The sequence below is a fragment of the Periophthalmus magnuspinnatus genome, chromosome 11, assembly GCF_009829125.3.
Source record: "Periophthalmus magnuspinnatus isolate fPerMag1 chromosome 11, fPerMag1.2.pri, whole genome shotgun sequence".
NCBI classification, from domain to species: Eukaryota; Metazoa; Chordata; class Actinopteri; order Gobiiformes; family Gobiidae; genus Periophthalmus; species Periophthalmus magnuspinnatus.
In genome coordinates, this window is record NC_047136.2 from 4,061,515 (window position 1) to 4,076,230 (window position 14,716).

The 14,716-nt window shown below is 41.5% G+C and overlaps 2 protein-coding genes across 2 annotated transcripts; both read left to right on the forward strand.

Annotated features, from left to right (window-relative positions):
• Nucleotides 1-3,132: 3,132 nt before the first annotated feature.
• Nucleotides 3,133-6,936, forward strand: zbtb8b (zinc finger and BTB domain containing 8B). Its single transcript, XM_055225384.1, has 5 exons — nt 3,133-3,272; nt 3,351-3,545; nt 4,590-5,463; nt 5,958-6,136; nt 6,640-6,936. The coding sequence occupies exons 2-5, from the start codon at nt 3,363-3,365 to the stop codon at nt 6,931-6,933; spliced, it is 1,530 nt and encodes a 509-aa protein (XP_055081359.1). The 5' UTR covers nt 3,133-3,272; nt 3,351-3,362; the 3' UTR covers nt 6,934-6,936.
• A 2,109-nt stretch (nt 6,937-9,045) lies between these two features.
• On the forward strand, nt 9,046-11,845 carry LOC117378442 (tissue alpha-L-fucosidase-like). Its single transcript, XM_033975039.2, has 8 exons — nt 9,046-9,538; nt 9,620-9,754; nt 9,820-9,957; nt 10,030-10,135; nt 10,207-10,407; nt 10,532-10,722; nt 10,833-10,932; nt 11,005-11,845. Exons 1-8 carry the CDS (start codon nt 9,198-9,200, stop codon nt 11,137-11,139), a joined length of 1,347 nt encoding a protein of 448 aa, XP_033830930.1. The 5' UTR covers nt 9,046-9,197; the 3' UTR covers nt 11,140-11,845.
• Nucleotides 11,846-14,716: the final 2,871 nt, after the last annotated feature.

A 14,716-nucleotide genomic window follows, 5' to 3' on the forward strand; every position in this document is an offset into this window, starting at 1 on the left:
TCTCTCTCGTTTAAACTCTCTCAAAGTTCAAACCTCCGTCGGCGCCTTTGTCGGTGCAGAACGTTTCATCGACGTTGTGGGTTTTGTCGGGGAGAAAACAAATTGCAAACGTACAGCACTTCAGAGTCACACCGCGATCCAACGTTTATGTAATATGTGCGATATAGCGAGGGACGACTGTGCAAAGTCTGTGGGTCAAATGCAGAGGAAGTATTTGCCTATAACGGGGCGAATAAAAATAATACGTTAAATTCGACTTTGTTTTACGCTGGAGGTTTTTTTTACATCGAAAAAAAGCGCAGAGGTCGTTTAGCCGTGAACAAAACGCAGGTCAGTCGTTTGTTCTCGTGTCAGGTCCGGTTAAAAAAACACGCCTCTTTTATATGGTTTTATAATTAGTGCCTGCATGCGTGAATACTCTTTTATGGGGTGTTGTAAATGTCATTTTCAAAAGAGAGCCGGCGCACAGACCCACGTACGCCTACCGAGTGGTTTCTTCTGGCCACCACCAAGTCTTTGTATTCTGCTCTTGTGCCATGGGAAAATATCTGACACAAATAAGATGCTCCGGCGGCGAGCGCTGCGAGGGCGCGGCGCAGAATCTAAAGAAACGGCTTGTTTACTCATGCCATGTCTGAAAATAAAAAGAGAACTATTTTCACTTCAAAAATCAAACCCAAATAAACAAGGGCTCATGAGCGGAGCTTGTGGGCAGAGCGAGCCGCCTGTGGTTGAAGCCTGGTGGAGATGGAATGAAAAGAAGCCAATATTCTTTCCCCATCGCATTATTATTTTCATCATTGGCATCATTAGTCATAACGGGACCTCGCACATGCTTTTAATTAATATATGAAAATGGGAGCAAACGCAACGCAAGAATGTAGGAAATACTGCAAAAGAGAATCATTAGTTTTAATAGCAATAATAATGCATCTGATTTATAGTTTTTGGACACTCAAAGACGCACTTTTGGCAGGGTTGGCACTGGAGCAACCACCACCCAAACGTCTTTGTATCACGTGGATTTGAGATTTCTTTAGTCCCAAACCTCATGACCGTGTTGAGCGTAGACTGAGGTTCGGGCTCCTTCCTCTGTTTAACAACAACCAGAAGACAGAATTTATTACTGAATCATGTTTATGTGATGTGTTTTTTTGGATCAACAGTCCCATCCATCCATTTTCTTCCGCTTATCCGGAGCCGGGTCGCAGGGGCAGCAGTCTAAGCAGGGACTCCCAGACTTCCACCACCCCAGACACGTCCTCCAGCTCCTCCGGTGGGACCCCAAGGCGTTCCCAGGCCAGCCGAGAGACATAGTCCCTCCAGCCTGTCCTTGGGCCTTCTTCCGGTGGGACATACCCAGAACAATTCCTTAAGGAGGCGTCCAGGAGGCATCCGGAACAGATGCCCGAGCCACCTCAACTGCTCCTCTCGATGGGGAGAAGCAACGCCTCTACTCCGAGCTCCTTCCGTGTGACCGAGCTCCTCACCGTATCTCGAAGGGAGCGTCCAGACACCCTGCGGAGGAAACCCATTTCAGCCGCTTGTATCCGCGATCTTGTCCTTTCGGTCATTACCCAGAGCTCATGACCACAGGTGAGGGTAAAAACGTAGATTGTCCGGTAAATCAAGAACTTTGCCTTTGGGCTCAGCTCCTTCTTTACCAAAACGGACCGATACAGCGACCGCTTCACTGCATCCACCTGATAACCTCAATCTATCAATGGGAACAGTCCTAAAACAGGTGATTTAAAGGTGCGTTATGTAACTTTTCTGGCTGAGGGTCCATCATCTGTCATCATTTGCCATGTTCCACAATACAGTACTTCACTTACCCACCGCACTGTAAATGAGGGGAGACTACAGGTCAAGTTACAAGTCAGATCTGTGGAGAGGCAATCGAAAGAATATCTGGTTGTTGTTGTTTTTTTCTTTGCCAATAAAAACACTTGCAGCCTAACTGAATAAAGGTAGGATAGACAGATAGATAAGGCCATCCTGAGGAACTGAAACAGAATATGCAGGTGGTGAAAGAAAAGTTACACAGTAAACCTATCTGCTAACTGAGTAGCTTAAGCCCACAAACACTGCATTAACGTTTAACCAAATTCGTAAAAGCTAAAGTTAAATCTGTCAGCTGGACCAAAAGTTGTAGAAGTGAAGACGTTTGGCTGCTCGTCCAAGCCGCTCCTTCAGTTCTGGTCAGATTACTGCTGGACACTGCCTTATATCTGTCTGAAGGAGGAGCTAACAACTTAATGGGCCTACTGGCTAGCTCCACTGTTCTCTTTGTTTCCTGTTTGCGTTGGTGCTGTGTTCTCTTTGTTTCCTTTGTTTGCTTTGGGTCTGATGATGGAGTTAAGTTGGCGTTGGAGAACTGAAGATGAGCAGCGAAACGTGTTCACTCCTACAATTTTTTTGTCCGGTTGACAGATTTTACTTTTGGCTTTTATGCTGGATCAGACCTGGACGACTGAGGATTACACAGATCATTTAGATAGATATTTATTTATTCAGTCATTACATTCAAATCAAACATTATTCAACTTGTATAAGGTTCTACATAACATCTCTATCATGACCGAAAGGGTTTAGGCTGAAGTAAAGAAAAAAATAGTTATAATGCCTAACCCCATGTAATAATACGACACAAGAATTCAAAGAAAAGCAGCATCAGTTCCACAACATATGACTAAATATGTAAACAAAAGAAAGTTTAGCCAATTTATATATTTTTATTGTCGCTTATGATAAAGTAAACCCACTCAAAATACTTAAGAACATTTAATCTACACGTGTGGTCTTGTTTTTAATCAAATCGGACCTCAAATTTCTCACATTTGTTGATTATTCTCCCCGTGACCACTGTCTGTTGTCTGTAGCAGCGGCCAGCAGAGGGCAGCACTGCACTGAGCCTCCCCGCGCACCGGAAACACGAGGAAAACCCGCCCACAAAAACCGGAAGTGTCCGTTATTAGAGCCAACAAAGCTGAGCTGGATGTGTGATGTGGATATGAAAGAGGAGATTTAGCCTTTAAAACATATACTTTCACAATATTAATACAGATTTAAGCACGTAGCAAAACTAACGTAGATGTAGTTTGAGAATAGATGCGATTTAAATCAAGGTTTTGAGCGGAAAATCGAGTTTAGACCGGTCCGAGTGCGTGTGCGTCGGATACTGTTTTGTTTTAGCTTAAAGAGGCTAACAATGGACCTACTTTGACATCCACAACTCTGAGACACTGTTGTTCAAGTTCTTTTTAAAGACTGTGTAAGATTCAAGCTTAAAACCCACTCTTACGGCCACATAACCCGGTGTAAAGTTGACTCTTCTTTGTTGTTTGCAGAGACACTGGAGGATGGTGGATATGGAAGTCCCCTGTTACCTCCCCAAACTTGTGGCTGACCTGAACGAACAACGCAAACGGGATTTTTTCTGTGACTGCAGTATCCTGGTGGAGGGTCGTGTGTTCAAAGCTCATCGCAATGTGCTGTTTGCAGGCAGTGGATACTTCCGAGCTCTTCTGGTGCACTACATACAGGTGATACAGGGCTGTTCATCCAGGGTTTTCTTCTTCTTACAGTGTTGTTTTTATGGGGTGACTACAGCAAATTTGTTAAATGCGTTTCTATCAACTGGAATACATATGTTTCTCTCCTTTAATTTGTCTAGATTGGACACAAGCTTAATTTAAACCATGTTATGCTTTTTGTAATGACTAATCTTAAAGAACTTGCAATGTTTTTGTTATATTTATTCTTGTAAAAGCTTAAGTTCAATCTGTCAACTGGAGAAAACGTTGGAGTGAGGATGTTTGGCTGCTCGTCCAAGCCACTTCTTCAGAACTGAAGAAGCGACTTGGATGAGCAGCCAAACTTCTTCACTCCTACAACGTTGACAGATTTAACTTCGGCTTTTACTATGGATCAGACCTGGACGACTGAGGGACATTACACAGATATATTTATTATTACTGAAATACGCATTTCACAGAGGTGGAAGGGAACAAAGTAAAAGTACTGTACTTAAGTAGATTTTTAGGTATCTATACTTTACTTATGTACATTTTACAATGGGTACTTTTTACTTCTCTACATTTGAGAGCAGTATCTGTACTTTCTACTCCACCACATTTTGAACATGACTGAAAAGTAAAAGTATTTTTCATGTGATTTGAGGGGTTATTTTTACCATGTTCGTGGAAACATCCTGACTAAAGTTTTCGAGTTTAAGCTTCGGCTTTGAGCAAAACAAAAATAAATACACAAAATTCATAAGATAAAATTTGGAAATTATTTGTATTTGTATTGTTACTGTGACTGAAATATGTCATTTTAATCAATATCTCTACATTGACACTTTAACAAATTAACAACACTTGTGTGAAATACTTTTACTTTTTACTTTTAAGAACATTTTTAAACAGGTACTTAAATACTTTTACTTAATTAGATTTTTTTCATGTGATACTTTTACTTGAGCAACTTTTTACCTCTGTATCTGCACTTTTGCATAAGTACTTCATCCTTCTGATGATCTTAGTAGTTCTGGTGCAAGGAAATATTCAGTTTTTGTTTGTTTACAGGACAGCGGTCAGCGCCACTGCACAGCCTCACTGGATATAGTCACGGCAGATGCTTTTTCAATTATCCTGGACTTTATGTACTCTGGTCGCTTAGACCTACACCGGAACAATGTCATCGAGGTGATGTCTGCAGCCAGTTACCTGCAGATGACAGACCTGGTGAACTTCTGTAAAGTGTATATCAACTCCTCTTTGGAAATATGCAACAAGGAGAGGGAAAGAAATGCCACAGCGGAGCGGCAGTCAAAAGATAAAGCAGATTCTCAGACGGTGACGAACTCCACTGGCACAATGACTAGTGCGTCCCAAATGGAGGAGGACGACGCTGACCATGGGGCAGCTCAGAGTGGAACATCTGCTAAAACTCTCCCGGCTTTATCGCACAACAGCCCTGCAGGGTCCAGCCGAGAAGTGGACAGTAACTTCCATATTCAAGAAGATTTTCGAGAAGAAGGACACAAAGAAAATACAGATCAAACTAACCTCTCATCCTCCTCTTCCTCTGCTATGACCCCGGAGCTTGTAAACCCTAAGATAGAATATGACCCCGATGAACCAGTGCTTATAGAGTCACCTGACCCTAAAATTATATCCACATACACTGCCCAGCCTCATCACAGTCTTCATAACAACAGACTCCTCCCGTCATCGCCCCCTGGTGAGCGGTCTCCGTACAGTCCTACGTTCAGCGCTCGTCACTTGATAGAGATGCTGGCTCGAGGTGAAGGCCCTGTCCCCATTGTAGAGAGGGATAGTCCACGTTTTGCCCCGGGACTGGACGGGGGCGCGGGGAGCAGCAGAATGGACGATGGGTTGAGTTTTGTGGGATCGACCATGATGGAGACTCACAGTGACTGGCTGGGAGAGGACACAGGTAAAATCTAAAACTAGTTATCACTGTACTTGTGTTTTTAACTTTATGCCAACCTGCTTTGGGTGGTCAGACATAATACATTATTTTATATTAGACTTTGACATTTTAACTCTCTTTAATCAGAAATAGCTGTTTTATTTAAATTTTTAAAATATATTTTTTCATATTTATTGGCAAATGAAGACTTGGAGCACACCACTATACAAAAAATTACAGTATTGGAGATTTGTCCACATGTTTATTCATTTTTTATGCTTGTAACACTTAAGCCAAAGCTAATATTTAGTGATTAAGCCACGGCAAGGCAAGTTTATTTGAATTGCACAGTTGGTACGCAAATTCATTCAAAGTGCTTTACAGAATAAGAAAGACATTAAAATCACAATACAGCAAATCAAAACATAAATGATCATCATGAAATTAACATTAAAAAAGAGGGCAGAGTAACAGCAGAATAAGTCACTCAGCCTTTTTATGTCTCTCGCCCCCTGCAGGTGATAGCTTGGTAGTGCAGGTGAAACTCCACAAGTGCCCGTTCTGCCCCTACACGTCCAAACAAAAGGGGATTTTGAAGAGGCATATCCGCAGTCATACAGGGGAGCGTCCGTTTCCATGTCCATTGTGTGGTAAAAGGTTCACAAGACAAGAGCATCTGCGAAATCACGCGTTCACTGTAAGAACTCGGGTTATGATACATGTTACAATGTCTATATGTTTTATAGTCTTGGCTCTAGGGAAGGCAATAAAAATATAGGGATGTCAGATTTTAGTGTCAGTATTATTGTAAAAAATAGAGTCAGTCAGAATTTAAGTTTAAATTTTTCATGATTACTGACACACACACTGTCACATCTTGAGATCACTTTCACATCATCTACATTATCGTTCTTCTTTGTGACCAGCTTTGGATTAATGCGACATAAACAGCCAACCTCTTTGCATTTGGGTTTACATTTTGGAGTTTGGATTGAATTGAAATTACCTTTTTAGATTTTTTTAATTGTTGTGATTAATATTTGTTCAGTTGTTACAGTTATATTTAATAAATAATCTCCACATCCCTACTTTGCTCTAACATTTTTATATTTTTCATGTGTGATGTGAGAACAGAATATGATGAATTGCACCCATTTTATGTTTTGTTTTTGTAACTTTTTTTTTTCTCTCTACTGGCAGGTTCACAAAGACTGCTGGCCCGTACCTTGCAAAAGCTGTAGGAGGACATTCACTGGATCGGCTGTGACTTCAGGTCTGAAGCGATATGGGCTCTGTGACAGCTGTAACTGCGTCACCACCACAAATGAAGACTCTGGGCATCCCGTCAGCCACGCAGAGGCGGGGGAGCGGCCAGACGGGGGCGCCGACTGGTCAAGTTTTATGGATGATGTGGAGGAGGTGGAGGTGGGCCGAGTGGAGGACCTTGTGGACAGGCAGCTTGCAGGGGTCTGTTCAGACGTTGGCCCCGTGTAATGTAAAAAAAAAATCTATTAAAACTGCAAGTAGTGATAAAAGGCACAGGCTCAATAATCCGGTTTGACGTTGTAGATAAATGTTTCTGTTCTATGTTAAATTTGCAGGAAACGCTAGAGAGTCGTTTAGTCACATCTCATTATAAAAATACACAGACAGTACATTGGGTTAATCCAGATTTGACAGTTTTATACCTGAGACTTATAGCAAAAGATGAAGTTTAAATCTCAACTGGACAAATCGTTGTAGGAGTGAAGACGTTTTGCTGCTCATCTAAGCCGCTTCTTCAGTTCTGGTCAGATTACTGCTGGACACTGCCTTATATCTGTCTGAAGGGAGGAGCTAACTACACTGAAACTGTAAACCGCTGTTGTCTCCAGTTTTTAAGAGAGACTTAAGTTAATTCTTTTGATCCCTGATATGTCCTGATGTTGCTGCCTCAGTTTGAAGTCTGTTGGATAAAAAACATAGGACAAGTTTGTTAAAGTTTGAGAGCTAGATTTTTGGAGATTTCCATTTTGATTCAGAATGGCCACCTTCACATCAGAGTTGAGGCCTTTCCCCAAACCTTAACGCTCAGATTTGTCCGTGAAGGGGAGTGTCGTCTGAAATGATCAAGCTCTGAGGGAGAGGATGATAAGGCGCTCCGACCCGAGGGAGGCCCTAAACATGCGTAACACCAGAGAACAACAACTAGTTTAGTTCTATGTTTATTTAGAATTGTAAACGTCATAACTTAGACATCAGGAAAGTCATCTAAGCATTTGTAAATAAAAGAGAAACTGGTACTGTGATCAAATGTGCATTTATTTGGGTCTGGAATGTAGAATTTGAAGCAAGATAAATGTGTTAGATATTTTTTAGTCACTGGCAAATTGTGAAATGAGGCTGATCTGGATCTAGATATGAAAATGAATGATTCAATATAAAACTATTCGTGTTGGCCACAGTGTTGGGCTGTGCGTCGTTAATGGGACGTGACACATTTGTTCGAGGTTGTATCTGGTGAAGATTTGGACCACATGCTGACAGAAGGAACTATTCATGGGGATAATATTTTACTTTAACACTGCCAATATATTATATACGCAGCACAAATACTGAAACAACCCTGAAGGTGGCGCTGATGCAGAGGATGTGAATGGGAAAGGTGTGGTCCTTGTAGACTTTTTTGCTTAGGATCATACAAACAATGCATGTAACAAATTTTCATTGGATTACAATAAACAGTTTTTTACTTTCCCATGGACGTTTCTTAAGGCGTGGCTATGCAAATACAGTTGCAGATGGGGCATGTTTTTTGTTGGCTTTTTTTGTTCAGTATCACATAAAAGGTGTGAGTCATAATATCATTTTTTTTTTACATCCAGGCATGTTCTATTTTTTTATGCTAAGTTTCATCTGTGTACATTTGACATTTTTCCCGTCCGAGCTCCCAGTGCTGCCTTGAAAATCTGTTTTAGAGGTGGCGCTACTGAGCTGTTTTTCAATATTTGTTTTTGGAGTTTGCTCATTAAACTCTAATTTTCTATCCCTGTTATGTGTGTGTATGTTATTGTTTTTTTGTTATTTTTTGCTTGATTTTTTCAATTTTGATTTTTTTATATTTTGTGTTCAGGCCCTAGTGTGATGTGTGTAGGACGATTGCGACTATTTCCTTTGTTCATGTGGAATTTGTAACCTGTGTTTACCTTATACTTGCCATAAGTTATTGATTTTTACCCCGGTTTGCCACTGTAAATGAATACATGCCTATTTATTAAATGCCTATGTGTGATGTATATTCATTTATTAGCAAATTAATCAAATTTCTCCTTTGTAGCATGGTCAAAATAGCGCTAAATAAGTAAATCTCTTGGTCCATAATGACTAAAACATTATTTCTTTCAGTTTAAGCCAATGTCATTAACTTAACTACTATTTATTTCTAATTATTTTTTTTTATTTTACTTTGAACTTTTTATATGATTTGTATTTTTAATTTTACTTTGCATTTTTAATTTTATTTTTAATGTTACTTTAAATTTTATGTTTATTATTTTTAATTTTAATATTTTAACGGCGCATGCGCAGTAATCACGTGACTGTTGTGATGACACGTGACTTGATGACGTAATAGGAAAGGGAAGTGAATGAAGTCTGAACTCGTGATCACGTTAAATGTCTGGATAAGCCGAATATTGTCTTAATGTAGCTAAATCGCGTCTGTTTTAACATTTTAAGGCGAATGTAACTGCACAGAAGAGGAAATCCACGTGCACAGGATGTTTTTGGCAGCAGGGCTCGTGTTTGTCTGCAGTGTTGTGGTTGAGGCTCGATATTCCGCTGACTGGAGCAGTTTAGACTCCAGACCTCTGCCCTCCTGGTTTGATGAGGCCAAACTGGGCATCTTCGTGCACTGGGGAGTGTTCAGTGTGCCTGGGTTTGGGAGTGAGTGGTTCTGGTGGCACTGGCAGGGACAGCAGCCTCCAGATCCAAACTGTGTGAGCTTCATGAAGCAGAACTACCCCCCGGGCTTCAGCTACCCGGAGTTTGCGCCTCAGTTTCACGCGCAGTTCTTTGACCCTGGTCAGTGGGCCGATATATTCAAGGCATCAGGTGCAAAGTGAGTGCATATGTCTGTTTGTACAGCACTTTACTTCCTGTTTGATCAAGTGAAGTCACATGATGTGTCCTGGTTGGACAGGTACGTGGTTCTGACCTCCAAACACCACGAAGGCTTCACTACCTGGGGCTCCCCCTTCTCCTGGAACTGGAACTCTGTGGACACTGGGCCTCACAAGGACCTGGTGGGGGACCTGGGGGAGGCCGTCCGAAACCGGTAAGAATCCTGGACTTTACACCTGCTCTGTTCATTGTAACAGTAACAGTAAAATGTTGTTTTAGGTCCCTTCACTATGGACTGTACAACTCCCTGTATGAGTGGTTCAACCCACTCTATCTGATTGACAAGAAAAATGGCTTCAAGACTCAGGAGTATGTTGTAAAGAAGCTGCTCCCAGAGATGTACAACATGGTTGTGAGGTTTGTTAGACACTCTTATTACAAATACATTTTATAAATGTGTTCTGCAGTGTAATTTTCTTTCTTCTACAGGTACAAACCTGAGGTGATCTGGTCTGATGGGGACTGGGAGGCTCCGGACACATACTGGAATTCCACTGCTTTTTTGGCTTGGCTCTACAACGACAGTCCAGTCAAAGTATGAGCTCACACACAGTATGAGCTGTTTATAATGCGGGGTGTTCTTATATTAATATTGTCTTGTTTTAGGACACAGTGGTGACCAATGACAGATGGGGAGCGGGCTGTGCCTGTAAACATGGAGGTTACTATAACTGTGAGGATAAATACACTCCGGGCCAGCTGCCCAAACACAAGTGGGAGAAGTGCACCTCTGTGGACACGCGCTCATGGGGTTATAGAAGAAACATGAGGCTCAATGAGCTCATGGACTTACCCACCATCATAAAGGTCCGTGTTCAACAATACAATAGAAAAATAAACTTGTGATTTCCTTGTGGTTTCATTTAACTAAAATGATTCAAATATTGAATACTCATACAGTGCTTACATTACGGTGGTTATCTTACTGCAGGACCTGGTTCAGACCGTGGCTCTGGGTGGAAACTACCTGCTGAACGTAGGTCCCACTGCAGACGGGACCATCCCGGTTGTGTTTGAGGAGAGGCTCAGGGGCGTCGGAGCCTGGCTACAAACCAACGGAGAAGCTATTTATGCTTCAAAACCCTGGAGGGTCCAGTATGAGAATTCTACTCTACCAATCTGGTAAGAATACAATATTGGCCTAAATCGTCCTAATTTACTTTCAGTTAAATCACCAGGCTAATAAAAAACAGTCCTAAAAATAATAGCCTAAAATGCATCTTCTTTTTAAGGTTTACATCTAAAGATTCCAGTGTGTATGCAGTGGTGACAGTCAAGCCTCCTAAGTCTATTGTGCAGCTGTTGGCTCCCAAAACTTCAACAGACACCAAGGTAAACGACCAGTTAATAGAACATAATAAATGATATATAAACCAGTGTATTCCACATCTCTCTCTTGTCCAGGTGACTCTGCTGGGGAACTCCAAACCTCTGTCCTGGTCTCCTTTGCTCCCGAGCGCTGGGCTCACTGTGCTCCTGCCTGAGCTCCCAGACACTCCGGGACAGGCGTGGACTCTCAAACTAGAAGGTGTTCAGTAGATGTTTGACTGCACAAACCATAGACTGTATATAAATGGACAGAGCTAACCCGCTAGCCGCTGTGTTCCATATAGAAAGTGATAATGGTCACGCTTCCGGCTCCATCGACTCTGGCTCCAATTCACTTTACATTAGAAAACTATGGCGGCTCGCTGTAACTGCTGCTGTCAGACTCGTTATTTTGGTCTAGGTCCTAGTATTTTTATTTCACTATTTTGTCTGTAAATGAACATTAATAACAGACAAATCAGGTGCTGTCTTTCCCAGAGGTTGCTCCAGCTAGCGTTAGCAACAGGTTTGATTGAAAAGGGCCTTACCTTCGGGAACTACACTTGAGATTGGCTCTTTGGTTGCTACGATACTCGCCGGAATTCCAAATAACTCACGGCTCCATATTGGCCGCTATGACGTCTCTAGCCTCTGGAGCTGAACGCTGTGACGTCACACTCCCTCAGTCCACTTCTTTATACAGTCTATGGTATAAACTCAGGTTTACAATCTTAAAGAAACATTGCACTTTTTGATTTAAGGGACTAAATGTTTAAGAATACTGTAACACTTTATTACACTGATTATTACTATTTTGTGATGAAGAGGCTTGGTAAGAATTCTGACAGAAACTTGCACCTCTCGACTTGGATGGAATATTTTTCTTATGAATTATTTTTATATCATTTTAACAGAAATAAATTGAAAGTGAAAGTAATAGATTTTCAGTGGTTTCTTACAATTACAGTTGTATATAACAGTGTGAAGTCTGGATAATTGTGGAACCATCTCTGCTGATTAAAGATGATTATCTAATCTAAACAGAGATGGTTTTATTTCTGAACGGGACAGGCCGGTCACAATAATGTCAGTTATGTGTTACCGCGACATTACCTAGCACGGGATAAACAAAACACACAGACCATCTCATTAACTCGCTAAAATAGCTTTATAATAATCATTATAATAGTAATAATAATATTAACCATTAGAAAACATTGACAGTGTTACATTCTGTGTTAGGGTAAACCACATCACAGTGTGCCATCTCTCTGGGCTTTAGCAACACATCCAGGTCAAGAAATCATACAAGAAATCATACAAGGAGTCATTTCTATGTACAAAATGAGCACAACAAACAGATGGATGCTTCACTGCTTCAGAGTTTTTCATGTCAACACTCAACACACATCATGGTGGATCCCTGCTCCGCGTGTCCACTGTGGAGTCGCACGTGTTCAGGTCTATGGCGTCGCTATTGCTATGTGCTCCACTCAGCTCTACGACTAATGAACACGTTGCGTACAGTATGTGTCTTGGCACTGAGTTAAACATGTATAAAACTCAAAAAGAGGCTGCGCTGAAGCTGTATCAAACCCGTCTAAAATCAAGGTGTTAAGTGAGAGGGCGCGGAGGCGAGGAGCTGCTACATTTAAGAATACCACAGAGGAGAGTGTGTTCCGCTCGCACGCACACACACACACACACACACGCACACGGCTCATGAGTTTGAACGTTCACGTCTGCAGCCTTCCTCGTTTTAGACTGTCCATCACCGATCCAACGCTTCCAGAGTTTCCCCGAATAACCTTTAATCCATTTTTTATAGCAGCAATGTGAAACCCACGCAACTGTCCCTTCAAAACCAGAACCACGGCAACACTGTTAAAGCCAGAGTGATGGCAATAATTACTTTAACCATAATAATAAGTAGAGTAATAACAATATGTATTAGTGAGAAGAGCAGTGTCCAGATATTTACACAGTTGTAAACATGGCGGTGGCAGGGGCTGTTGTAATTACACAGTAATCAGTTGTTTGTAATACACAGGTTTTAACCAGGCTCAGTGTAAAAAAACACGAGACTGAACTTCCATTTCTACAAGTTTTAATAGTGAAAGGGTTCTGCTTTTGTAATCTGATAAGAGGTCTGCAACAACAGCTCCGGTGGACATTTGGCTGATCGTGAAACTAATTTTATATAGATTCAGTGCACACGGTGAGACGTTTCCGACTTGTGTTATTATTTATGATGAAAATAGCTCACGGTTACTTAAAATGCAAGTCTGTGTCATCCTTCAATACGGAAAGTTGTAGGAGTAAAGACGTCTGGCTGCACATCCAAGCCGCGAAATGTACAGGAAGTCGGCCATATTGGATCAAACCCGGGGACGACAAAAGTGCACACCCTCACATTCAGGACATTTTCTCGCACAGTTTTCATCACAAACACTTCAAATTTGGCCAAATCCCACTAAACCCATGTGTGATTAAAGATTATCAATTACATTTTGATTATGACTTTGGGTGTGGTCAGCCAGACGTCTTTACTCCTACAACCTTTCGCTTTTTCACTCCACATTTGCCTCCATATTTGTGTACTGAATGTATATAACTCTACGCGTTTCACATTTGTACATTAACTTAACAATATGATCATTTTTGGCCTACGTAAGTCCACACATTGAGACTTTTTCGAGCGTCTGAACTTAAAAAAAAAAACAATACACGCCAAGATCGTTTATGCAAATCAAATCAAATACTTATCAGTTTACTGTTTTTTAATAAACACATCGTTGTAGTTCAGTTTGTAGATACGTGAATGTAACAGTTGCACCTTAGATCCGTATCTTGATTGACCGCTTCTCCCCCCACCCAAAAAAAATGGCTACGATATATAAGATCTGTGCTTGATCGAATGCGAGGGCGCCCTCTAGTGGAAGGCTGTCACTTGTCCAGGTTTGGTTGGAGTGGCGTTGCACGATCCCCTGAGGACAGAGGCCGATCTATAACAGGAGCTGGACTCACTACTGCTAGAAAAGTGAGGTACGCAGAAGAAGTGTCACTCTGCGGGCCCGTTTACTTCGACGTTACTAGCAAACGAAAATCGCGAGATGGTTCTGGCGTCTTCCGATTGGTGTTTCCGGTCAATAACGGCCAAAAAAAAAAAAGCATTGTTCTGATTCAAAATGGCGGCGGTGATGAAGAAGAAGAAGAAGAAGTCTAGAGTCCTTCACAGTGGAGTAACAGTACAACAGCAGGTCTTTGTGCTTTTCTTGTTAAGGGAAACCGCCAGTGAGATGTCAGGAGGGGAAATTACGCTGAATTATGACGAGGCTGCCTGGCAACCCCCTCCCCCGCCCCATCGCTTCGAACGAACGGGCCGAGGTGACGTCCACATCCCGGTTTTGAAGGTCTAAAGTCGTCGGTGGATACAAAGACTCTGTAGAATATTTGTAAAATTTCAGATTTTTTTTTCTTCAATTCCACAAAAAATACAAAAATTTTCCTTTATTAATGCAAAATTTCGAAGGAGATCGCCATAAAACATGCAACGATATTGTCTGCCAGTTTGAGTATTGCACATGGGAGTGAAGGAAACTGCTATGGTTATGTCAGTTACAATAGAAACATTACTCATTAACAATATTTTCATATCATTTGTCATATTTACATTTCTTTCTATAGTGTAAACTGAAACCTCCGGCTGGTTAGGCACATGTAGTTGGTTCTAAAGAAGGATAGGAGAGGTTATAGTTACAGAACCAGACAGTGTCGTAGTAGGCCTAGGGAGAAACATACTTGGCAA

Excerpts from the sequence above, each read along its gene's own strand:
- zbtb8b (XM_055225384.1), top strand. The coding sequence starts at position 3,363 with ATGGTGGATATGGAAGTCCCCTGTTACCTCCCCAAACTTGTGGCTGAC. Across the intron at positions 3,546-4,589 it reads TTCTGGTGCACTACATACAG|GACAGCGGTCAGCGCCACTG; the intron begins GTGATACAGGGC and ends GTTTGTTTACAG. Across the intron at positions 5,464-5,957 it reads CTGGCTGGGAGAGGACACAG|GTGATAGCTTGGTAGTGCAG; the intron begins GTAAAATCTAAA and ends CGCCCCCTGCAG.
- LOC117378442 (XM_033975039.2), top strand. The coding sequence starts at position 9,198 with ATGTTTTTGGCAGCAGGGCTCGTGTTTGTCTGCAGTGTTGTGGTTGAG. Across the intron at positions 10,136-10,206 it reads ACAACGACAGTCCAGTCAAA|GACACAGTGGTGACCAATGA; the intron begins GTATGAGCTCAC and ends GTCTTGTTTTAG. Across the intron at positions 10,933-11,004 it reads AAACTTCAACAGACACCAAG|GTGACTCTGCTGGGGAACTC; the intron begins GTAAACGACCAG and ends TCTCTTGTCCAG.